This window comes from Sceloporus undulatus, chromosome 4, assembly GCF_019175285.1.
Source record: "Sceloporus undulatus isolate JIND9_A2432 ecotype Alabama chromosome 4, SceUnd_v1.1, whole genome shotgun sequence".
Taxonomy (NCBI): Eukaryota; Metazoa; Chordata; class Lepidosauria; order Squamata; family Phrynosomatidae; genus Sceloporus; species Sceloporus undulatus.
In genome coordinates, this window is record NC_056525.1 from 87,088,607 (window position 1) to 87,114,591 (window position 25,985).

The 25,985-nt window shown below is 42.8% G+C and overlaps 3 protein-coding genes across 6 annotated transcripts in view; all 3 read right to left on the reverse strand.

Annotated features, from left to right (window-relative positions):
- LOC121927981 (cytochrome P450 2J2-like) overlaps positions 1-19,420 on the reverse strand; it is a 34,027-nt gene extending 14,607 nt beyond the window's left edge. Inside the window, exons 1-8 of the mRNA XM_042462121.1 lie at positions 19,041-19,420; positions 15,960-16,122; positions 13,262-13,411; positions 12,374-12,534; positions 7,547-7,723; positions 6,155-6,290; positions 4,117-4,304; positions 324-462 (exon numbers count right to left, since the gene is read on the reverse strand). Coding sequence (XP_042318055.1) covers positions 324-462; positions 4,117-4,304; positions 6,155-6,290; positions 7,547-7,723; positions 12,374-12,534; positions 13,262-13,411; positions 15,960-16,122; positions 19,041-19,241 — 1,315 coding nt within the window. The 5' untranslated portion in view covers positions 19,242-19,420. The remainder of the gene's footprint in view (positions 1-323; positions 463-4,116; positions 4,305-6,154; positions 6,291-7,546; positions 7,724-12,373; positions 12,535-13,261; positions 13,412-15,959; positions 16,123-19,040) is intronic.
- The window catches only part of LOC121927978 (cytochrome P450 2J2-like), a 150,706-nt gene that overhangs the window by 57,956 nt on the left and 66,765 nt on the right, over positions 1-25,985 (reverse strand). The window lies entirely within an intron of this gene.
- Positions 20,795-25,985, reverse strand: part of LOC121927980 (cytochrome P450 2J2-like) — a 24,066-nt gene continuing 18,875 nt past the window's right edge. Inside the window, exons 8-9 of the mRNA XM_042462120.1 lie at positions 24,662-24,800; positions 20,795-22,475 (exon numbers count right to left, since the gene is read on the reverse strand). Coding sequence (XP_042318054.1) covers positions 22,300-22,475; positions 24,662-24,800 — 315 coding nt within the window. The 3' untranslated portion in view covers positions 20,795-22,299. The remainder of the gene's footprint in view (positions 22,476-24,661; positions 24,801-25,985) is intronic.

The window sequence follows — 25,985 nt, forward strand, 5'->3', positions numbered from 1 at the left end:
GGCGGAAAAATTGCGGAACTGGGGAAAAGAGCGGGAAGGCAGGGGCCTTATAACGGGTGGGCGGAGTTACCGCCAAAAAGTTTCAATGTGTTGCAGAGTGAACTCTGCCCAGTGATTCCAGTAGGTTCCGAGCAGCACTGCGCAGGCGCAGTGAAACCCATTTGTATGTATTCGCAGATGACCACTCGAAGAAATACTGTTACAGGTAAGCAACCTGTCCTTCCATTTCCTGCATGATTGGAGTGAACGAGGGGAACTAACCCAAATTGAGGATGTCTCCCCTCCATCACTGGAAAATTATATTGGCATTCCCTCCCCTTTACCTGCAGAGAATGGTATGAATGCCTCCTTCTTCTTGAATTGATCATTCTTCAGGAAATGGCCAGGATTAAACTTGTTGGGGGTTTCCCATTCATCTTTGTCAAAAAGCACTGATGTCAGGTTGGGGACTAAAATAGTGCCCTGTCAATGAAGACATAGAGACATTGGGTTTACAATTTAACCGCGCCTTCCAAATGCAAGACCAATCCTATTTTTGTAGACACAATGATAAGGGATATATTTTCACTGCAGGATTCTCTCGCACTTTGTTTGTTTTAGTAGTTTATGAATTCATTTCCCAAAGACACAGGTTACCAGATGGATTTTTGGATACATTTACAAAACAGAACTGTTTAGATTTAGGATTAGGAACATCAAAAGCTGGGCAAATTTCAGAACAAACCACTAGGTGAAACCAGGACTGATGTGGGCCTGAATATCATTAAAAAAAAACACTTGGAAAGAGGACGAGTTGGGTGTAGTGATAAGAGAGTCAGAGAGGAACCTGAAAGATCCAATCCTAGTCCCCACTAAGCCTTGAAGCTTACTGGGTGCCTTTGAGTTTTCATCCAATCTCAGCCTGTCCTATCTCTCAATGTTCCTAGAAGGATAAAATGGGAAGAAGCAACCCAGGTAGCTTATCAGAATAAAGTAGGATGTGTGTGTGGGGGGGGGGGGGGGGGGGCAGGGATAGGGATAGTATATTCAATTCTTTGCCCTCAGGTATGGAATCCACTGGATAAAATGGGGGCATTCTCACCGTGTTTCTGGGCGCAACTGGATCCTTAGAAGGCATTCCATAAAATCAATGGTATTTTGGAATTTCTTTTTTATTTAGGCATTGGAGGTATTGGAGAACTATGGTTCAAAAATATGAATACCCCCCTGACAATTTGCAGATCTCAGGAGAGTACTATACTAATGCTATAAACATGCTGTTGTTGTGGGCCTTCAGGTCATTTTCAGCTTATGGAGACCCATAGGATATCACAGGTTTTCTTTGCAAATTTTATTCAGGAAAGCTTGTCATTTCCTTTCCACCTAATGGATTCCCATGGCCATGTGGGGATATGAACCCTGAAAACTCAAACCAATTCACCTTGCTAGCGCTCATGCTGTAATAATTCTAAAAAAAAAATCATATGAAAAGGTCCCATTTCATCTTTTAAATAGGTTGCAGAGCCTCTCTATATTGTTTAACATAAAAACTTTGGCGGGATACAGACGGGCAGGGGAGGACATCTTGGAGGTGTATTCAGCTGAATGCGGAGCCTCCAGACGGCCCGCCCCAGGGGCGTGCTTCAGGTGTTGGAGCTTCCACACGGGGGGCAGTGAAGACGCCTCACCTGGGTCCGTTTCGGACCCGGAGCTTCCATACCGCCGCCTCGGAGGACGCTGCAAAAAGAGAGGCAGCTTCCTCACGGGCGGCCCAAACCGCGGGTTTTTTTTCTTTTGCCGCATGAGAGGTGCACAGCTGCGCAGCTGCATCGCTAAGCAGCGGCGGCAGAAAGCCTGTCTGCGCATTTAAAGCACCCAAGCCCCTTTAAACTTTTTCCCTGTGCAGTCTAAAGTTAGGCAGGAGTGGTGTGAGGTAGCAATGTCCAAACTCTGTCCTCCCAGGCGTTTGGACTTCATCTCCCAGAATCCCAGACCACAGGGCAAGGTGGCTGGGGATTCTGGGAGATGAAGTCCAAACGCCTGGAAGGGCAGAGTTTGGAGATTGCTGGTTTGGGGACCAGTGAGCCAGGCATGGTGGGAGGAGAGAACAGGAAGGGTAGAATAGAGTAGATAGGGCTGGGAGGGAACACATGCCCTGGGAGGCGAAATGATGTCTTTATGGGACATCATGGGACCTAGTGCCTTGTCAGTGCTCCCTGCCCCTTGATCCCAGGCCCTCTCTAGTTGCCCTTTGCCTTTGGGGGCAAGTTTAGAGGGCATCAAAAGGTCTTGGGCACATTCAAGCTCCAGGGTCTCTTTTTTTTTTCCTTTGCCGGCTGGCGAATGCGCAGCTGCGCAGGGCTAAGCAGCGGCGGCAGAAAGCCTATGGGCACATTTAAAGTGCCCAAGCCCCTTTAAAACAATGGTGGTCTCCTGCCAGCTGGTGATCAGCTGGTGTTGGCATCCTCTCCTTTGGTCCCCACGCTCCTGCTGAATCTGCAATGCGCAGCCACCGCTGTCTCCGCTGTCCCCCTGCCATCTCCCCTCACCTCCTTTGTACATATGTCAATATTTACAGTTTTAGCGTTTTTTATTGTTAGGTGAAAATGGCACAGGAATGTGTGTAGGGGTGCACTTTAAAGTCCAAACTTTCTAAGCAGCGCATGCGTACATGTTGCTCTAGGGTTAGGGTTAGGGTTACGAGGCTTAAAATGCGCCGCAGCTGTGCCTCAGCTTCCGCAGCTCCATGGCAGCGGACGTTGCAATTAAAGCCTGACTGCAAACTGCGCATGTTCCAAGACCCCAACTCACTATGCGACGGAGCTTTTAAATGGGCAACTTAAAGTAGCGGCGTAGCAATTCTGGTGTACCGGTGCAGCAGCTCTCATGGCTTCTTCCACTTCTCGATATGTGTCAGCATTCAGGTAGGACTGCTCCAGTTTCTGCAGTTACTCCAGTTTCTGGGACCATATAGCTATAATGTCAGCCGTCTCAGTATGAGACCAAGACGTCCCCCTGCCTTTTTTTCGGGGTGCTGGTGGATGGCTGAGCCATCCTGCCTGGTGGCAAAGGGGAGCCGCCACACAGCTGTGCCAGGAGCAGCCGAACTGTGCCCGTTCCCAGGTGAAAATGGCGCAGGAATGTGTGTAGGGGGTCACTTTAAATCCCAAACTTTCCCTTTTCACTTTCTACAACCAAAACATCCGCCGGCAAAAGTTACAACTTCCCGCGGTTCTAGCAACGCATGCGCACAAGTGGCTCTAGGGTTAGGGTTACGAGGCTTAAAATGCGCCGCAGCTGTGCCTCAGCTTCCACAGCTCCATGGCAGCGGACGTTGCAATTAAAGCTTGGCTGCAAACCACGCATGTCCCGGGAACCCGACCCATTATGGGACACAGCTGACACGGAGCTTTTAAACCGGCAACTTATATTTGCGGCATAGCAATTCTGACGTATCGGTGCAGCAGCTTACAGACGGAGCTGCGCAGGTACGCATCAAACAGAAAAGAAGCGGAAAAAAGCAGCACCTTTTTAATGCCGCTTCTTCCCGCTTGGGGCGTGCGGGGGGGCGTGTTCATGACGGCATTCAGGTAAAGCCCATCTGAAGGCTCTACCTTCATGACGTCATGAGTACATCCCTTTTTGCCCGTCTGTAACCTGCCATAGTTTTTCAAAATGACATCTATCATCTTCTTTGTTCTTTAGCAGTTTATGTGACTCCTGGAGAGTCCTGGGGACAGAAAATTGACCCCCAGACCAATCCCATTTGTCCACATCTGGCTAGACCTATAAAAACATAAAGAAACCTCTCCTCATCACCTACAGCTTTAGTGGAGTAACTCAGGGTGCCTCTGTACTACAGAATTAATGCAGTTTGATACCACATAAGTGCTGCAGCTCTATCCTAGGGAATCCTGGATTTCTAGTTTTATAAGATTTTTAGCCTTCTTTGCCAAAGAATGCTGGTGCTACAAAGCTATCTCAGAATTTTATAGGAGCCATGGCAATTAAAGTGGTCTCCAACTGCATTATTCCTACAGTGTAGATGCATCTTCAGTATTTAGAATCTGGGCTTCTGGGGGGGGGGGGAGAGAAAAGGAAAGAAAGATATATCAAATATATTTCCTGAAGACTTACTTTGGGCACATGAAACCCAGCCAGCCTTGTGTCAATAGTTGTCACTCGAGGAAGAGTTAAAGGCAAAATATTGCTAATTCTTTGAATTTCATGAATGACTGCATTGGTGTAAGGCATGCTGTCCCTGTCAGCGATTCCTGGCTGGCGAGACTGGCCAATGACAGAGTCTATTTCTGCCTGAACTCTTCCTACAAAGAAAGTAACATATGCTATCAGTACAAGAATAAACAAAGAGAACATTCTGGCAAGATGGCTTCCCCAAGAAATATAGTACAGTGGCAAGATCAATGTTTTTGAAAATTGGCCAGGTAAGTGCAGCTGAGGTCCGAGATGCAGACGGGTTGCAGTCACCCAGCCGCTGGCATGTGCAATAAAACTTGGTTTCGTCTTTACAAGCCGCATCTATTACAGCAGCATTTCTCCATGCAATAATCTCCTCAGTTGGGAGTAAACTCCACTGTTATTGTTTACATATGCATGCTTTACAAACAAAGATAATATAAGTGTGTGTGTTGTTTTTTATATTTACGCATTGTGTATGTGGGAGTCTTCATATTTCAGGATGTTTGAATGATAACAGATAGGGAAGGTAATTTGCCCTCCCATTGCAAGCAGCTGCGAGTAGGCAAAATTATTAACAACCTGCCTGCCAATGTTGAGTATCCCTCCCCCACATGTTAGTGGCAATTTAAAATCTGGATGTTCACCAAGCATTTGTGATCATTGTTTTGCTTTTGGTATATCATTCTACATTTGCAAAACTGTTTTAGAGCTGTTTCACTAGTTTTAAAACAGAGTCACAGTTATTTTTTTATTGCTTGTACTCTGTATCTTTGAATAGAAGGTAGGGTAGAAAGACTTCCATAAAGATTCTAGCCTGAAGTTCTGGGGACCTGCTGCAAGTCATTGCTGACAAAGAGGGCAAAGGTAGACCAAGGGTGTGTCTCAGTATAAGGCAGTTTCTTATATTGCTATATAAGCCAAGCAGATATGAGCCTTGTCTGCATGGGCCAAAACACCCACGTTTCCCTTGGTTTTGCAGGTTGCCCGAGTATCCTGGCCAGTGCAGATAAAGTCATGGAAGGATAAATGTGACTGGATTTGAGAGACAGAAATAGAGAAACAGAAAAATGAAATTATAGGGAAATCAGAGTTTACACACCAAGATCTAAAATGAGCATTTACTGACAATTCCTTAAAACCAATCTGCTCTTGTTAGCAGCTATGCCTTGAACTGCTGGTCCATGAAAAAATAAATTGGAATCCTACATCACCTTCTGTTGGGATATATAGGCCCTATACAGACAGGCCAAAATAAAGCTGCTTCGAGTCACTTTGGAAGTATTCTGTTTAAATAATTCATGCATATTAAGAGCCCAAAAGCCGCACCAAAGCCATGATCCAGTCCTAAGGACTGGTGCACAGCTTTGGTGCAGCTTCCGGACTCTTGGGACGCATGCATCATGTAAACAGCATACCTCCAAAGTGATCCGAAGCAGCTTTATTTTGGCCTGTCTGTATAGGGCCATAGCAACTGTGCATGCTGAGACCCTCTAGTAATGCATGTCTATGGTAGTTTTATTGCTTGCTAACCGCCCCTTCTCATTTCCTGTTTACCCAAAAAAAAAACACCTCACCTTATGTCCCTGAAGAAGAATTGCCATTACCGCTTACCCTGCCCTTTGTCCGGAGAGATGCCTGCCAGGGCAGTTAAATCGGTCTTGAACTGGATGGTTTCTGCAGTTTGTTTTCGACCCAGAGTTAGCATCTCTGCTCAGCTATGGAAACACACTGGGTGACCTCAGGCAAGTCACACTCTCTTAGCCACAGCGAAAAACAAGGACAAAGTTTCTCTGAACAAATAATGCCAAAAATGCAGGAACAGGTTCACCATCATAAGTTGGAAAAGATGTGAAGGGACACAACAACATCAAACATTTGAGTCACTTTAACATAATAGCGTAATAGCCTTGAAATTCAGGACCATTCTCTCTTTATAAAAGGTAACACAAGGGAAAAGTTATAATTATAGTCTTACCCTGAATTTCTGGATACATAGCCATGTACAGCAAAGCCCAGCGCAAGGTTGTAGAAGTTGTTTCTGTTCCAGCAAAAAACAAGTCTAGTGTTGACTGTAAAAGATTTTCCTTATGGAAACTGGAAGAAGCATCTTCCTGAAAAAGAAAGTAAGAAAGTACACCTAGGTACCTAAATTTTCAATAAAAATATTATTCCATTCTCAGGCATCCATCAAGTAATCACAATATGTTTCACAATCTCTATAATCTCTCTAAAGACAGCTCAGGATCAAGTCAACAGCCTTGGTAATTATAGGAGCCTATAGTAAGTGTGAACAGAGGGAAAGGAAAGAAACTAGTAATTCATGATCTAGACTTTGAAGCCTAGAAAAGTTATATTAAAACAGATACAGGTGGTGCTAGATTACAGGAGACATCTGGACTCTCCAAGCATTTTGAACTTCCACTCCCAGAAGCCCTGGAACCAAGGGCAATGCTTATGGCAATTCTAATCCAGGACATTTGGAAGACCAAATGTTCCCCAGCTCTATTTTCAAATTGTTTGTTCTGAGCCAAGTGAGGATATTTAGGTAGTGGACAAATGTCAGCATCTAAACAATACCACTCCTTAGATAACATGCTTTCATATGTATGGACTATACATACCCTTGCAACCATCCTATACCATTTGATTTTAAAGAGAATCAGTGGAATCAAGTTGGATGTAAAACCATCAAAAGTTACTTTGCCAAATATCCTAGCTATTTGAGATTTCATAGGCCTTGTATCTGTGGACCAAGGAGTTTATTGCATGGGGGTTTAATCCTGCACCAGGCATGGGATGTAAATGCACCAGAACAGATATTATTGCACAGCTCTGTCCCTGGACAGTATTCATCCAGGGACATAGCCAGGATTTTGGGAAGGGGGGGTCCAGACTAAGTGCCACCATTATAATGGGGCTTGGGCACGGCGGCACAGCAGCACGCACCATTCATTTTTCTAATGGAAGGGGGGGGGGGTCCGGACCCCAAGAACTCCCCCCTTGGCTATGTCCCTGATTCATCCCATATGCAACCCGGGCTTATCCCAGTCCCATTCTTTAAAAGGTCCGGGATAAACCCAGGCCATGTATGAGATGAATACTGCCTGGGGATGGAGCTAAGTAATAGTATCCGTCCCAGTGCATTTGCAACCCGTGTCATGTGATATACTCCCAAGTAACACAGCCTGCACTGGGTAGATCAGTGGGATGCACATTTATCAGAATGGAGGGCCTTTGTAACCAGGGAGGGGCAGGGCAGCTCTGGGGCAGGGATACTACAGGATATTCCTGGACATTGCACACAGGACCCACCTTCACCTAAAAATTAAGAAACAAATTCTCTCCCAACCTCCAGTTTATTAATTACCTTGGCTATTTCATTTAGATAAGCATCAATGAAATCTCTTGCTTCATGTGGATTCCGGTCTTCTTGATGTTTTTCAATTATTTTACTCACAAATGATTTTAAATATTCCCAGTTTTTAAAACCAGTTTTATGAGGTCCTGGCACATGCTTCATGACAGCTGGGCAAATATTGTACAGCTGGAAGACAAACATAAAAATTAGTAGAGGTTCAGGAGAAGCAGGGAGCCTCTGGAGAACATCAACTCAAAGTTCCATATGAACTTTATACAATAAAGAGAGGAGCTGACAGAATGAGAAGGGAAATAAGAAGCAGAAATCTTTCCTAAACAACCCGGTGTTAGGGTATGAATTGCAGAACATAAATTGGACTGTGCACTGGAATGCTGTTACAAATAGCATTTTTGTGTAAGTTCCTCAAACACACTTACTAACCATTTGTATTGCATGGAATGGCTGCTCATGGTGATGGCTACCATCACTTGGAAAATGCACACAATCTTCCTTGCAGTTGCCAAGAGCACCAGAATGTCATTTTGGCAGCATATTTTGCCTGAATGCTATTTGGGCACCACTCCAGCCTAACTATACCAGTGTTTAGATGGATATCAGCACCAGATAAAAGGCCCTGAGAACAGTAAATATTTTTCCCATGCTTTTCCATGAATAAGAAGAATTTTGACAGCTATTTCCATTCCTAGATGTACTTATTACCATGTGGCCCCCATTGTAACAAAGGTTTCTACTCTGGCAAGCTGAGCTCCCTGTGTCTTGCAAGTCTGCCAACCTGAGTAGAATCATAGAATCATAGAGTTGGAAGAGACCGCAAGGGCCATCCAGTCCAACTCCCTGCCATGCAGGAAATCCAAATCAAAGCATCCCCAACAGATGGCCATGCAGCTTCTGTTTAAAGACCTCCAAGGAAGAAGACTCCACTACACTCTGAGGGAGTGTGTTCCACTGTCGAACAGCCCTTACTGTCAGGAAGTTCTTCCTAATGTTCAGGTGGAATCTCTTTTCCTGTAGCTTGGATCCATTGTTCCGGGTCCTGTTCTCTGGAGCAGCAGAAAACAAGCTTGCTCCCTCCTCAATATGACATCCTTTCACATATTTAAACAGGGCTATCATATCACCTCTTAATCTTCTCTTCTCCAGGCTAAACATCCCCAGCTCTCTGAGTCGCTCCTCATAGGGCAAGGTTTCCAAACCTTTCACCATTTTAGTCGCCCTCCTTTGGACACGCTCCAGTTTTTCAATGTCCTTTTTGAATTGTGGTGCCCAGAATTGGACACAATATTCCAGGTGGGGCCTGACCAGAGCAGAATATAATGGCACAATTACTTCTCTTGATCTAGACACTATACTTTTATTGATGCAGCCTAAAATTGTATTGGCCTTTTTAGCTGCCGCATCGCACTGTTGACTCATGTTCAACTTATCATCTACTTGGACTCCTAGATCCCTTTCGCATGTACTTTCATTCAGCAATGTGTCTCCCAACCTATATCTATGCATTTCATTTTTTCGCCCTAAGTGCAGTACCTTACATTTCTCTGTGTTGAATTTCATTTTGTTAGCTTTGGCCCAGCTTTCTAGTCTATTCAGGTCATTTTGAATTTTGATCCTGTCATCTGGAGTATTAGCTATTCCTCCTAATTTGGTGTCATCTGCAAATTTGATAAGTATGCTCCCAATTCTGTCATCCAGGTCATTGATAAAGATGTTGAATAGCACTGGGCCCAGGACAGAGCCCTGTGGAACCCCACTGGTCACTTCTCTCCACGATGAAAAGGAGCCATTGTTGAGCACCCTTTGGGTTCGGCCGGTCAACCAGTTACAAATCCATGTAACAGTTACCTTGTCTAGTCCACATTTTACAAGCTTGTTTGCAAGAATGTAATGGGAAACCTTGTCAAAGGCCTTAGTGAAATCAAGATATACTACATCCACAGCATTCCCTTCATCTACCAAGCTGGTAATTTTATCAAAGAAAGAGATCAGATTTGTCTGGCATGACTTGTTTCTCTGAAACCCATGTTGACTTTTTGTGATTATGGCATTGCCTTCTAGATGTTCACAGACTCTCTGTTTAATGATCTGCTCCAGAATCTTTCCTGGTATTGATGTCAGACTAACTGGACGATAATTGTTGGGATCCTCTTTCTTCTCCTTTTTGAAGATGGGGACGTTTGCCCTCCTCCAGTCTGCTGGGATTTCTCCTGTTTTCCAGGAGTTTTCAAATATAATTGCCAATGGCTCCGATTTTACATTTGCCAGTTCTTTTAATACCCTTGGATGTAGTTCATCTGGTCCCGGAGACTTGAATTCATTTAGATTAATAAGGTGTTCCTCTACTATCTCTTTACTTATTCTGTACTGAAATTCCCCTGTTCTGTCCTCTGCTCCATTATCCTCAGGTTGAGCACCCTTTGCCTTTTCTGAGAAGACTGAGGCAAAGAAGGTGTTGAGTAATTCTGCATTTTCTCTGTCTTCTGTTAGCATTTTGCCATCTTCTCCACGCAGTGACCCTACCGTTTCCTTCTTCTTCCTTTTGCTGCGGACATATCCAAAAAAGCCCTTTTTATTGTTCTTAACCTCTCTAGCAAGCCTGAGTTCATTCTGCGCTTTAGCTTTTCTGACTTTACCCCTACACATGCCTGCTATTTCTTTGAATTCCTTTTTTGTGATTTCCCCCTTTTTCCATTTCTTATACATGTTCCGTTTCAAACTTAGCTCGGTTGAAAGTTCCTTAATCATCCATCCTGGTTTCTTGAGACACCTCCCATTTTTCTTTCTCACTGGAACGGTTTGAAATTGTGCCTTCAGTATCGGTCTTTTGAGAAACTCCCATCCAGCCTGAACTCCTTTCCCTTTTAGTATTTCTGACTACGGGATCACCCTCAATACTTCTCTAAGTTTACTGAAATCCGCTCTCCTAAAGTCTAGGATGCGTGTTTGACTATGCCTGGCTTCTCCTTTCCACTGTATTACAAACTTCAGGAGAACATGGTCACTTCCACCTAATGATCCCACCACTTGCACCCCATTAACCAAGTCATCCTTGTTGGTTAGGATCAGATCCAAAATAGCTGACCCCCTTGTTGCCTCTTCCACCTTTTGGACCATGAAATAGTCTTCCAGGCAAGTGAGGAATTTGTACATAGTACTTGTGCTATGCAAAAGCTTGTCAGTCTCTGCCTCTGAGCTCATGTGATAAAGAGGCATACTGAGAACAGAAAGAGAATAATGCTCTGGTTAGAGTTTTTGACAGTTGAAAGAAGAGGAGCCCTGGTGGCACAGTGGTTAAATGCCTGTACTGCAGCCACTCATTCACAAACCATAAGGTTGTGAGTTCAATACCAGCAAAAGGGCTCAAGCTTAACTCAGGCTTGCATCCTTCCAAGGTGGCCAAAATGAGTACCCAGATTGTTGGGTGCAATTAGCTTACAGTTGTAAACTGCTTAGACACTGCTGGTTCAGCATGAAGCGGTATATAAATGAAGCTGTTTCTTTGTTTGAAAAGAAAGAGAAAGGCATCAGGATTGAAAGAGCAGTAAGACGAGAGAATGCTAAATGCAATGAAGATGGTAAACAGAGGTGCATAGCACCAGAGGTATAATAAGGAGGGAGTGGGCGGTAGGGACCACACCAGGAGACACCTTAAGAGAAGGTGACACCACTGCTCTCCAAACACCTGCCTTTGGCAGAAATGGGCTGTGGCATTTGCCTGCATCCCTTTAAAATGCTGAAGAGATAGTCTGAGTGGGGTGAAGCTCAGTGGGAGACAAAAAGAAAGGCCTCACCTTTAAATGAATTAAATTTTAAAATTAATTTTTTTAAAATTTTTCTTTACAAAAAAATTCACATCTTACCAAATTTTCACCTTAACCACATTAAACTACCTAATGTAAATACTGTACATGTAGGTTGTGTATATGATATTGTGATTTAAAGGTATAATTTTAATTTTGTTAGTGGTTTATGTCACAGCTGTTACCATTACATTCAGTGATGTATGGGAATTATGATTTGTGAATAACATTAGAACAAAAGATATCGCTAAGGATTCTGTATGGTTTGGCATGGTGTGGGAGAAGGTCAATGGGAGGGGGTGACACCATGAATTACTACACTGGGTGACACCAACCTGAGTGATGTCATTGTATGGTGCTAGATGTTTTAACAGTCAGAAAAAGAATAAACTAGATACTCACAAACCCTGTTGGAATTCTCTTTCTTGAGATTCATTAGAAAACTCAGGAAATAAGAGAGATTGCTTAATCTCGCCAGCAAAGCAAACACAGCAGACTATAGGTGAGCAGGAAACTAGGTCCACTTTATCTTCCAGCACCATGTGTGCCCAAATTAAAACAGAGTCTTTAGTTAGAGTGAAATAAAAACAAGTTTACTTACAAAAATCATGTGTATGAAGACACAGGTCTAACTTCATGTTGGGAAGAAAATGAGGTAGAAAAGTTGACTACTTGTTTCTTAAGAAAGTTTCCTTGAGCATGCAAGGGAGGGAATGCTTCTCCGGACAAGAACAAAGAGAGAAGAGAAGAGAGATTCTCTCAAGGGACAAATGGTAAGGTGTGCTCTTAGTAAATAGGAAATGAGGAGAGGCTGTTAGTAAGCAATAAAACTATCATAGACATGCATTTATATTCCTAGAAGGTCTCAGCATATGAAGTTGCTATATATCCCAATAGACTAAATGGCCTCAAAGCAAATGAATGAAGAGTCAATGTGATTAGGAAAGCCTGCCCAGAAGCCTGCCCAGAAGCAAACAATTTTGGCTGTTGTTGACCATAAGATTACAACAAGCCTTACCTGGCACGCGATGCTTTCCTGCATTTTCCCTGCTTCATCGATCAAGTGCAATAATTCCTGGAACTGACTGTCACGGTAATCAAAGCGGTTCCCAAAAGTGATTGAACAGATTACATTTGAAACAGCATTGTTAATCAGAAAATGAGGGTCAAATGGCTTCCCTGCAGAGGAAAAAATGTTGGCAGGGGAAGAATTAGAATGGTTAAAGCTTTCATGCAACAAAAGTACAATATGAGAAAAATTGTGGGTTTTTGGAATGGATTAAAGCACAAGTGGTAGTAATGGTCGCTTAGTTAATATATTCCATCAAACACATCTAAGGGGCTTACATACAGGTGGCGAAACGCTGCCCCTTTTTGCTGCGTATCGTTCCTGGAGCAGTCAAACTGCGCTGGAACGAGACGCAGCCAGAAAGAAGCTGCTTAGAGCCATGCTGCTTCCTGCCCAGTGTACCAGGCCTCAGATTTGTCATCTGAAAGAGAAACATATTTATTGGGCAGGAACTTTTGTGGAATCCAGTCCATTACTTCTCTAAGTAATATTGATTATTTTCTTTATCTATTGAATTTATCTATTGAAACAACTGCTGCTGTGTTGTTCAGTTCCTGCTTAAACCTTCTAAAGAACTCAGGAGGATTAACAAGTTATGCAACCTTCACTGTCCCACTATTGCAGAACTATCACACTTCAAGTCCATGCTACAATCCATTCCTGATTGTAACTATTCTAACTATCAAAATCTGTACAAATATCAGTTGTCACATGTGCCAGTGTGCAGCTTTCTACTGACAATGCCCTAAGGTCCATGAGGAGGCTGCAGCTCTGGAAAAGCTTGATTTTGGAATTGAAGGACTGTGAAGCTTTCTAGCACAGCTAATGCACCTTTACCTTTTTTCTCTTCAATGGCATCAGTGAGGAACCTGCTCTCTTCCTGTATTCGCTCTTCTAAACTTTTTTTCCCCAAACCAAAGTTTCTTAGAGTTGACAAGGCAAATCGTCTTTGCTGTTTCCAGCTAACTCCATTAGAAAAGATCAGTCCTAGACGGAAAAGGTTAACATCACATCACTTTAATAATTCCTTGTAAATTCTAAAAATTAAAATGTTGGTTGGAATCCTGTTGGAGCATAACTCATTGTACATATTATCTTTGGAAACGTGGGGGCAGAATATATGACTGTGTGAGCCACATTTTGTTAAACCCTGCTATACATACTTCAAATCATAAAATCAGTCATTGTTGGAAAAGCCCAAGGGTCATCCAGTCCAACCACTGGCCATTCAGGAATACACAATCAAAGCACCTACGGCTTGACCATCCTGAACATGTCCAATCTCATCTGAACTTGGAAGTTAAGCAGGGTTGGGCCTGGTTAGTACTTGGATGGGAGGAATACACAATCAAAGCAATCTCAACAGATGACCATCCAGCTTCTGTTTAAAAACCTCCAAAGAAGCAGACTCCACCACTTTCTGAGGCAGCATATTTCACTGCTGAACAGCTCTAACCATCAGGAGCTTCTTCCTAATGTTTAAGTGGAATATCTTTTCCTGTTGTTTGAATCCACTGCTCCATGCGCTTGTCTATGGAGCAATAGAAAACAAGCTTGCTTCATCTTCAATATAGAACCAAAAAATAGTGGGACTTGCTTCAAAGTGATCATTTACTGTATTGGTTCACATTGCAAAGGCTTTCAATACTGGTGGAGGACTGTTTTGTTTGTTTTTTCACAATGAGCTGGCAGAAGTAAAATGGAGGTTCCAGAGAACTTGCTTCCATAGCTGCCTTCTCAGAGGATGTACATGCAGCCCCTTTCCTAGCCACATTGGGGCTGCAGCAAGGACTCTTCCCTTGCACATTGGGGCTGCAGCAACCACATGCTGCAGCCCTAATCCAGGTGTGGATTAGGGCCCCAATCCGGGGTTTTCATGGCGCAAAAAGTAGCTGCAAAAAGCCCAGGAAAGGGCGCCATAGCTATGTTGCTGCAGCTTGGTGGCACTCCTTCGGCACTGCATTGTATGGATGCAGAACCAGGGGAGCGCCATGATGCCACATGTGCAGCATCATGAGGGCAGAGTTGAGGTGTGCGTCATCTGGACGTGACTCCCCGACTCTGCCCCAGGCCGGATTGCAAGGGAAGAGTCCTTGTTGAGATGCAAATGGATGTTACAAATTGTTAATTTGACATTTCCCTGCCTTCAGGTTTAAAATCTAAAAAGACATGACACAAAAGGAGAAGAAAATGGCAATGGAGAAGGGGGTTAAGTTTCGACCCATTCCCATGATTGCTGATGAAGTCTAGAGGGAAATTATTCTTTATGAGGTTGGTTTATAAGGTTTTGGTTTATAGATTGTATAAATACCCTAGTTTTCAGGTCTTGAAATGCATAGGCAGATTAAAAAAACAAAGCAGGAGGAGCTAATTGTTCTAATGCAATGCTTCTCCACTACACCAAAGTTGTGATTTAAGCACTACAGTCCAATAACTACTGTCAGTCCACAAAGTACACTAGCTGTGTATTAAACTGTTTAGAAAGGACGGCTGCTAGACTTCACTGGCAAGCCGCATTGCCGCCGTGAAGGCCGCGCCGGCATTGTGCCTGGGGCCTGGGCCTTGGCGCGCCCCAGCATGCTTTGAGGGGGTGGCCGAGGCATGCTATTGGTGGCAGAGGGGTCCAGGGCAGAGCTTCTGGGTTGCTCTAGCTGCGTGGAGGACCCCTCTGTGGTTGCTCCTTCCGGTCCTCCAAGGCAGCTGATTGGTGCTGCCTGGAGGGGGAGGAGCAACCTTCTCCCGGCCCCTCTTCTAAGCGCTGGCCTATTTAGGGCTACGTGGCCCAGCATTCGGGGCCATTTTAGCTCAGCTCCCTCCCTAGGGTTGGGTTTTGTCAGTCACAATCAGAGGCGGCAGCATAGGCCATGATCTGGGGGGAGTGGTCTCCAGGGCTGTGGAGCACTGGAGTGGGAGTCCTTTGGGACCTGGGTACGCTGAGCGGATACGTTGTGGCCATCACGGGGGCCATAACGTTATTGCGTGACCCAGTGACGAGGGGCTCATGGAATTACATGCAATCTGCTGGTTGTTATATGGCATACCATAGCCCCTAGGTCATCCCGACATCGGGCCTGGCCCAGGCCATTGCGGTTATCGAACAACCGGGGTGTTGTTCGATTATCCAGATCATGATCTCATGCTATGTACCAACCCTATTCTGTTTACCATTTGCTTTAATAAAGTTGTGGACTTTCCTCCAGCTATGCTTATGTGTTTCTTATGGCGGCGCCCCTCCCAGGCAAACAGCCAATTGTAGAGTTAAGGTGGATGTATCCCTTCACAATCAAATCTGATTCATGAATATAGGAAATGCAAAATCTGACCAAAAGTATTGCCCATCGTAGTTTAATCTTATGCCATGATATTAAAGTTGCTCCTCCTCTTAGGAAATATCATTTGTAAAAGATCCTTTGGATTCCCACCCACCACTTGTCGTCCTGTCCTTTTCCTCATCACGGGGAGGGAGCAACTGCCTCCAGAAACCCCACCCCCCTGCACTGGATGACACCTGGTGTAGGGATGCCACTGCACTCACCAAATGTCTGAAAACGGTCATACAGAATAGGAAGTTTTGGCCGATCTAGAAAATTTTCACCCTGATGGATGAGAGCTTCTTTCACCAGTTGCGGTCCATTCACAACCACAATCGGAATGTTTCCTAACTGAAAGCTGAAGACATTGCCATATTTTTCTGCAAGCTGCAAGGAGAAGGGGGAAGAATATAAGACTGACCATAAACTTTGGTGGGCATCCTGTTAGAGAAATAAGTTACTCCTGAGTTTTGAACTTTTTGTCATCACAGATGGAAAAATTCTTAACTTTTTTATAATAATAATAATAATAATAATAATAATATTTATTTATTTGTATTCTGCTTTTTTTTAATAAAGGAATCAGAGTGTATTCCAACAGTATAATTACAACAACAAACAATTAAAAATTACAATTTAAAAACCCCAAAACCCCAACCCTCCCCCAATCATAAAAACAGTGATCAACCCATAAAAAGGGATTAAATATCCAAATTTAAAACTGTCCAATAGGAATACACTAAAATTTCGGGCAGATTAGGGCAAGAAATGAGGGGTGGGTGGGTGAGGGAATGGTATCAATCAATTTTGATATCGGAACAACAGACCCCAGCAGCACCCACCTTTCTTATGTAGGGGCAGTGGGCACTTGGTATCTGCTAGGTTTTGGTTCCAGGATTCCCCATGGATATCAAAATCCCTGGATGCTCAAGTCCCATTATACACAATGACATAGTGAAATGTGTCCCTTATGTAAAATATAAAAATGATGGCTTGCTTTTTGGAATTTATATATTTTTGGAATATTTTAAACTATGGATAGTTGAATCAGTGGATAAAGAATCTGTAGATATGGAGGGCCAACTGTATTATTTTTGAAATTAATATATTACTTATTGCATATTAGTTGATACACTCTCACACACATTTAAACATACTTTCTGCATCAAAACTAACAAATTGTCATTGCCAGCAGTTGTTGCCTGTTCCCTGGTTGTAAGACAAGCAGTGCTTGCTAAAATGCTTTCTTCTAGACCACCATTAAAAATGCTGGGACTTATATTTATGGGATTTATATCATGAAAGTAATTTAAATTAAGAAATAAATTCAACAAGGTTAGATGAGAAGTACAGACATAAGACATAGTACATCATAGAAATATGGAAGGTTGAATGTACAGTATTCACATATATTTGTGCTATGTTTGAAGATATGTGTTGTTTATGTATTGTACAATAATGTTTTCTATGGAACGAATGTGGAAATTTTATGTTATTTTAAGTAATAAAAAACTGAATATTTTTAAAAAGTACTAGGACTAAGTCCAGTTTTCAACCAGGCATCCCTCATTTTCTTTGAGGGGAAAACCTGCCCCCAGCTTGCTTGCTGTCATCTCTGCAAAACAGTTTGAAGTACTGTAAATATCAGGGAGGGAGAAGTGAGTGAGAAAGCCTTTGTTTATACCAGGGACTCTCTTTACTCCTGGGGCTGCTTGGAAACCTCCATCCATTCCCCTCACCCATCGGCTGGAGAAACCCCTCCAAGGGGAGCTCTTTGATTCCAAGAAGCTCAGAGAGTAAAGGTACTAACATAGAAATAACAGTCATGAACACTACTTTGCCTTAACTGAGAACACTTCTTTAAGAATACGAAGGTCTTCCAATGTGATTTTATGATTTACTTTGGGCAGATGTGAAGTCAGGTGGCCATTTTTAATAGGGGCAATATTCCTAAGCTTCTCTGCAGAGTTTTCCCTTATTAAAAATGGCCACCACTGTCTCTGCAGAGATGTTTATGGATTATGCTCTTTTCAAAAATGGCCACCTTTACTCCACTTCCATCAGACGTAGATCACGACATAAAATAAACTGCAAATAATCAGATCTGCAAGTGTTGAACCCACAAAAGCGGAGGGCCAATTGTAATAACTAACAAGTGGCTCAGGAGAAAAAGTAATGGTAATATTATTATTGACTACAAAACCCCCCTCCAAAACATATTACTTATATGGTTATATGGTTATATTAGCCTGCTATATTACACAACCCTGTGTAGAACTCGCACTCCACAGCCATGAGTGGCCAGTGGAGACCAAAGGAAGTCAGAAGAGTATCCAGGTATGGCAAAAGCATCCTCTCAGCATTCCTAGGAATCCTCTGGATGTCCCAGATGATGACTTCATCATTGTGCAGCTAGATACAGGAACATAGCCAGGTGCTCTTCTGAAGCTGCACATTCTCCACCAGCCTCTAAATGGCCATGCAAATAAAAGGTGAGCCCTGCAGGATGGAGGATGTATCATAGTTCTGTCTGGGTGGAACACTACAACATGTCTCCCAGTGCAGGTCTCAGGACCAACATAAGTATATCTGCTTGATGCTCATAGAACAGAGGAGAAGAAATGAGTTCCTTTACACAAGTCTGGTATGAAATTGGATCCTGTGGGTCATCTACTTCAGGCTACAGTTTAGCAGGAATTCCTGAGCATTCTCAAGAGACAGCTACTCATAAAGAACTTTCTCCAAATGTTTTAAAGAAAATCTAACCCACTGTAATATAAACTCATTAGATCAAATCCTCACTTCTAGGACATCAGAAAACAGATTTTTTCCACTCCTCCTTCTCCTTCTAATTTACAGGCCTTGAGGAATTTGAATTCTTCTCTTCCCTTTTTTCCATATTAAATATCTCTGGTTCCTCACATAACTTATGTTTTGACTTCTTCTCGCCTTTGCTCTTAACTTGTTGCATCCTTCTTAAGGTTTTGCACACAGATCCTCATTTTCAATTGTCTCATTATAAAATGAAAAATAAGAAGCAGGAAAACAGAAAGACCACACCTCAGGTGGATTGACTCAATCAAGGAAGCTGCAGCCTTAAGTCTGCAAGCCCCAAATAGACCTGTTAATAATAGTGTCTCTTAAAGGGCTCTCATTCACAGGATCATCATATATCAAAATCAACCTGACAGCACGAAATAACATTTAACAATACCTAGAGTGATTTCCTTATTCGCGAAGTTCTCAGGATCTGCTCCAAGGAGATAAGACACTCTCTGGGTGCTCAGACCAATTCTCACCCTTACCTTTTGTACAGATAACTGAGGCTTCCTGATATCAAGATGAAGCAGATTGCCCAGAAAAGGAAGAGGCACAGGACCTGGGGGAAAATCCTTTGGGTGTCTTCGTTTCATGTAGTCAGCAATGAGAAGAAATGTAGCAAAGAACACAAGAAAAACCTGTAGGGATAAGGCCTCCCAAAAGACATCAAAGCAGTGGGACAGCATGATTGGACTCTGCTAGTCTGGTCAAGCTCAAAGAGACTGTTTTCTTCCTAACTCAGCACGCCTTCTTTCTTGGTCTTTTACCTGCTGCTCATAAAAATGAGGGCAAAGTCTGCATGCCACAGTTCAATATACCACACCCAAAAAGATACATCATGGATATTATCCAACTAACCTATGAACGAGGGTTTTCTTTTGCTAGCATGTTGAGAAGAGAGAAATTTCTTGATTGGATGTTCCTCTTGCCACTTTTTCTCTTCTCGAGCCATAAGATGTTAACGGAATAATGTGTACAGTGTGCTCTCTTGTGGTTTAAACATGAAATTGTACTATATTTTTTATTATTTTCATGGACATAATACGAGCATTACTGATTCAATGTCCCTCTTGCCATTTGTTACGTGTATCAAATAGTGATAAAAATATTTTGAAGAAATGGTAAAGCCTAAGAAAAAAATCATTGTCAGCTATCCAACAGAGTTGGATTTTCTCTTTCCAAACTTACCAAAAGCCTGGAAAGTAACATTTTAAAATTAGTTAATACGACTTGTTGTTCAAAGGTCAAAAAATAAATGGTTACTGTTACAGTTACATTCATTCCTTAATGTCAATTTTATTATCCTAATTCTAAACACATAACTGTTTACTTGTTGATGTTTTGAAAAATCTGGGTCTTGGTCCTGTATAAGCTAATGTGTAAAATCCCACCAATAGTACCTCCACACTGTCTCGATGTCTTCTCTGTATCTCCAGATGCAGAAATGCAACTCAGCACTCCATGTGGACTTCCTTTCTTGCTCTCATTAAATGCCTCTTGAAATTGCGCACCAGCTAACAGGTTAACTATGCTTGGAGGGTGGTCATGGCACAAAGGAAGTGGTGGATACCTTCTTGCACAACAATCTTAACAGAACATATGCAGGTTTAATGTGTATGTCACCAAAGGGACTCTAGTCCATATGAATGCCATGAGGTGCTTATCTGAGATAATCTGCTAGCACACCCCTCTTTTGTCTATCACTGCATCAGGGCTCACATCAGAGGAGAAAGCAGTAATAGAAGACATAGTACAGTGTTGGCAAACCTTTTACACTTTGTGTGCCGGGGGCGGGGCTTCTACCCCCAGGATGGGGGCTAGGTGCCAGGGGCGGGGCTTCTCCCCCCCTTTTCCTGGCCTCCAGCTGTCCGGAGGGAGGGAGCCTCTGGCTCCTCGCCTGGGCATTTGCTGGCCTCTGAGGGTCTCTTTGGGTTCTAATTATTATTAAATATCCTGGACTTGTATAGAATAATTTAATTTAAGAGCTATTTGCTATCAGGGTAACACATTCAGTAGAACTGATGAAATGTTTTTCTTAAAACTTAAAGTTTCTCTTGAAACTTAAATGTTCAATTTTTAAGCAGTAACCATTTGCTTAGGATCATATAATTGTAAGCAATACTGTTTTCCTGTAATAGTGTAGTACTGTAAGTGTTTTTAATGCAAACTTGTTTATGTCTTTGCAGAGTAAATAGTTGATATTAAAAAATAAAAGTGATGAAAAAAGAATTTGCACCAAATTGTAAAACTGACTTTATTCTTTGTTCGAGAAATATTCCTTTATATTCACATAAAAAACTTTTGGCATTGACTTTGTAGTCTTTGAACTTATTGATCCATCTATACACTTTTCAAGCTGAATACATGTATCTAACAACTCAAGCCTAAGGTTGAGCGTAAGGGTTAGTGTAAAAAAACACTTACAGTACTTATGAAGACAGTGGTTGATTATGGTCTTACAGAAGAGATGCAAGAATAGTGGACCTGTGACGGCTAAGGTTGGGCACCTAATCAAGTTCTAGTCAAATAATATTTAAGGGGTTTTAAACAATTAACTTTATTAGAGAAAAACTAGTACTCACGTTGATTCTAAAAATAACAACAACAAATTATTTAATTATTGTTTAACAAGGAAATACAAAAACAATGGCTGGAATCCTACATTTATTTATTTATTTAAATATTTACACCCTATATATCAAGAGATCTCAGGATGGCTTACAATAGCATTAAAAGCACAATTATTAATGTGTAACACAGAATTAGAAACTTGTGATTGCTATGTATTCATGTTCCTACAGTGCCCCTTATTCAGGGGCTACTAGTGATGTAAATTTGAGTCAATTGATTTGGACTCAGATCACACTCAAGTTGATTGAAACACCTGACTTGGATTTGTCTCTGCAATAAATCACACAGTGACTCGACTCAACTCATGGCTTGTACTGTACAGTATATTTTTAGCAAGTGACTTGCTAGCCTAACTTCATTCACAAATGGTATGAAATGGAAAATAGTTTTCCACTTCTGAAGAACATTTTCTTCCTATCGTTTTTTGCCTACCAGTCACAAGAAGGAAGCAGTACTTTTAGTTTGCTATACAGGAAGCCCCCCATTGCCTAACATGTTTGCTGTTCTTTTCCAAAAATGGTATGCTGTGCTCAGGGCTTGAAGTGGGGCCTGAGGCGGGGCTTGATATTTACTCATCAGCCTGTCCCCTTCATCCTTAACCAACCCTCCATCCCCACTCCTACTCTACAACCTTCTTTTTTCTGTTAAAGTTGGCTTCCAGATTTGAGACACAACTTGAGACTTGACTTGAAAGTATCTTGCAAGGACTTGAGACTTGAGGATAAAGACTTGAGTTTTGTAGTAAAGATCAGAATACATCTCTGCAGGCTACATAGGGACTGGGAAAGTTCCCCAATCTGTACTCCTGAGAAGCAGCCACTGTGATCAACAGGGGCTTGTTCCCTTGTTGTTTGGGAAGCAGCTGGTTGCTGTTCCACAAACGCACACACCATGCAAAGGACCCTAGCACAAGGGTAACTGCAACAGGGATTCTTTTTCTGCTTGTCATGCCTGATATTTCTTATGGGAGGGAGTGAAAATGGCAGCCCTCCACTTCCTGCGCAACAAGGAAAGAGACGCCTCCCTGTACATCATAACAGCTGCTTCCCATTAAGTGCAGATTGAAGGGGGGAGACCTAACCCTACTTATTTTGAGAGCAGCATGGTTTTCCTTTAGCGAGAGAAGGCACATATATGGTATGGCTTTGGGTTCAGTAAATGACTCATCTGGGAGTCAAGGCTGAGCTTCACATCCTTAGGAGCTTGAAAAGTGAACTTCTGAATCAGGGCAGTGAAGAAAAGGAAAAGTTCCATTCTAGCCATCTGCTCCCCAAGGCAAGCTCTCTTTCCTGGAAGAGAACGAGAAAGTGGCTTCACATGGAGTTTCGAGAAGTTGGGGTGACAGCAACAGACACAGTAAAGGGCTATTATAAACCAGACAGCAAAAGATCTTAAAACTTCTTTGAACTGCAATGTAATGTACATGTCTGTCTCATCTATTTCCTATTCAAGAAAGTAGAGACTGTAATAGCTCTGGCTTTCTTTGCATTGCCATTCAACACAAGAAGGGAATAAAGCTATCAGTGCTTAGCTCTGAAACCTCAGTGCAGGGTACTTACCAGTGTGAGACATTTCAGTGTGAAAATACATATCAGAATGTGCTCAAATGTTGGTCAAAGTTAGGAAAATAAATCATCCCCACCACCTATACTCAATGATGTATTCAATCACTCTGATAAGAAGCATCATATCTTTTTACTCTTCTTGTTTGCTGTTAACTGCCCTTGAGTTGACCCCGACTTATGGAGACCCTGTGTATGAGACATGTCTAAGACCTCCTATCCTCCACTGCTGAGCTTAGCTTCTGCAGATTCAGGCCCATGACCTCCCTGATTGAGTCTAGCCATGTCACATGTGGTCCTCCTCTCTTTCTAGTACCTTCTATCTTTCCTAGCATTGTTTTTTCTAATGAGTCATGTCTTCCCCGTCTTATTTTTGTCATCCTGGCTTCTAGGGAGAGTTCAGAATTGATCTGTTCTAGGACCTACTTGTTTGTCCTTTTGGCCATCCATGGTATACTCAGCACTTTTCTCCAGTATGACATCTCAAATAAGTTGATTTTAACTCTATCTTTACATTGATGTTAGTTTCACTTGCCTGCCTGAGCTTTTTTGGAGGTGTGCATTCAACTCTCCGTACAGGCAAATTTATAAGATGGCTTTGTTTTACTTTATAATATACAAAGTAAAGATTCATTGTTGGAATTCAGCATGGCACCTACCTGTTCATAAGAGGACTTGCATGTGCAGGAAATAGAATGGTGTTGTTCACCTAGGGACTGTCATGATGTTATAAAATGTCTGTGGCACAATGGGAGCCAATGGAGTCAGATGTAAAATGGCCCTGACACACCAATGCTCATTGCAGCACACCCAGTTTTGATCAGACACCAGTAAGGACATGCAAATGAGTGCAACAAGGATGTCTAATGAACCTGAAAAATGTCTGGTACATATGAGAAGTGTCCAATGCACCTCACATATGCCTGGTGGGCATCACAATTATGAGATGTACATCAGAAGTGCTCAATGAGCCACAGAAATGTCTGGTGTAGGTCAAGAGCACCCAATGCATATCAGGAGCCCTGATTACCATCTTCACACTTCATTAAGGGATTTTGGTTGCATTTGTGCAATGTAGCTGTGGATTTTTAAAATTAGGGAATGTAGACCGTGTTGTGAACTCTCGGTTGACATTTTTTTATGTCCACATTTTAATGTAAAATCTTTAAGATTTTTTGTATAAAAAGCTAGAAATACAGATTAATGGCCATCACCTTTTTACATGGAGTACTTTCAATATGTGCATTAGCTCTCCTACACAGAGATTTATTTCAGGATTTTTATCCCATGGCGTCTTACAACTATAGAGAAAAAACAGGGCTGAGGACATTTCTTTATTTTCCGCTGGAACACAGAGGATAACCAAAAGAGGAAACTCTCACCCAGACTTGAAAATTTGACTAGAGCTGAATGCATTCTCTGTCCTTTCCCTTTTGCATTTGCAAAATGTTTGGCTCAGAATGTGCCAAACACAGCAGCACTCTTCAGAGCACACAAAGCTACACTTCTACAAAGAAAGGAACGTTGCATAATAAACGCTGCATAACCACCTATTCAGATATTAGTCCTGTTACACACATGCAGTGTTGAACTTTCAACACTCCACATACAGTAAATCATTACTATTATGCAATACAGTGGGGCCTTGGTATCTGCTGGGGTTTGGTTCCAGGACTCCCATGGATATCAACATTTGTGGATGCTCAAGTCTCATTGTATACAGTGATGTAGTAAAATGGTGTCTCTGAGATGAAATGACAAAATCAAGGTTGGCTTTTTGAATTTTTTTTGTGGGGGGAAGGGAATATTTTCAAGCTATGGATGGTAGAATTTGTGGGTGCAAAACCATGGATATGGAGGTCCAACTGCACCTGTAAGCAGGCAGTACTGCTGAGAAGTACACTGGCATTTACCTGCAGAAAATGGTATGAAGGCTTCTTTCTTCTTGAATTGACCATTCTCCAGGAAATGGTCAGGATTAAATACATTGGGGGTTTCCCATTCATCTTTGTCAAAAAGCACTGATGTCAGGTTGGCGATCAAAATCGTACCCTGCCAATGAAGACATAAAGACCTTGGGTCTGGAACATAACCATGCCCTTCAAATGTTTCTGCAGACTCAGGCCTGAAACAGACAGGCGAGAAAATGCGCCTTCTATGCAGTTTAGTGGCATTGCAATTAGACGATGCATGCCCCCAAACTGAATGGAAGCAGCACTGAGGCTGTGATGAGACTGCCTAATCCAGATCAAACCCAATTGCAAAAGGAGCAGATTTTATCCACTCCTTGCTGCGGCCTGTTTGGGAGCACAGCAGTGGCTGGCCTTCAGACTGCAGTGTCTGATTGATGCGATCCTGTGGTGATTCGGGTGGGAGCGGCCTCTGGCCATTTCTTTTGCCCCCTTTGCTTGAGGCCACAATGACGAAGAATATGTTCTGGTTGCAAGAGTCTAACAGTTTTTAAAAATTCTTTTATGATTTTATTTTCCAAGGACACAGATTATCAGATGGATTTTGAGACACATTTTCAAAACATAGACCTGTTTAGATTTAGGATTAGGAACATGATGCTAGAAAATGTCAAAACTAACAAACAGTGCAAACCAGGACTGATGTGAGCCTGAATTTCATTTTTTAAAAAAGGAACCAGTTGGGTGTTGTGGTAAGAAGAGTCAGAGAGGGACCTGAAAGAGGAATTCCTAGTCCCAACTGAGATTTAGTGGCTTTGACTTCTCATCCAGTCTCAGCCTGGCCCATCTCACAATGTTTCTAGAAGGATAAAGTAGGAAGAAGAGATTCAAGTCTATCATTTTAAGCTAACTGGAGTAAAGCAGGATATAAATCAAGGGTGGGCAACTGTGGAAAGCTAGGAGGCCATATTAGCACCTAGGACAGGGGTTCCCAACGCGGGGGTTGCCTCCCTCCCCCTCCCCTTTTCTCTGCGCCGGGTGCCGGCGCTAGTGCAGGCACCGCACGGGGAAAAGGGGAGGGGCCGGGGCTCCCTCTTCTTTCCCTTCTCCCGGTGAGTGCTGGCCCTCGCAAGCAGAAGGGGATGGGGGCGGGGGTCCTCCTCCTCCTCCTCCCTCCCTCCCTTCCCACGGTTGCCAGACAGCCGCGGGGAGGCAGGGAAGGGGGCAGGGGTCGCCTTCTCCTCTCCCTCCCTTCCCACGGTTGCCAGACAGCCGCGGGGAGGCAGGGAAGGGGGCAGGGGTCGCCTTCTCCTCTCCCTCCCTTCCC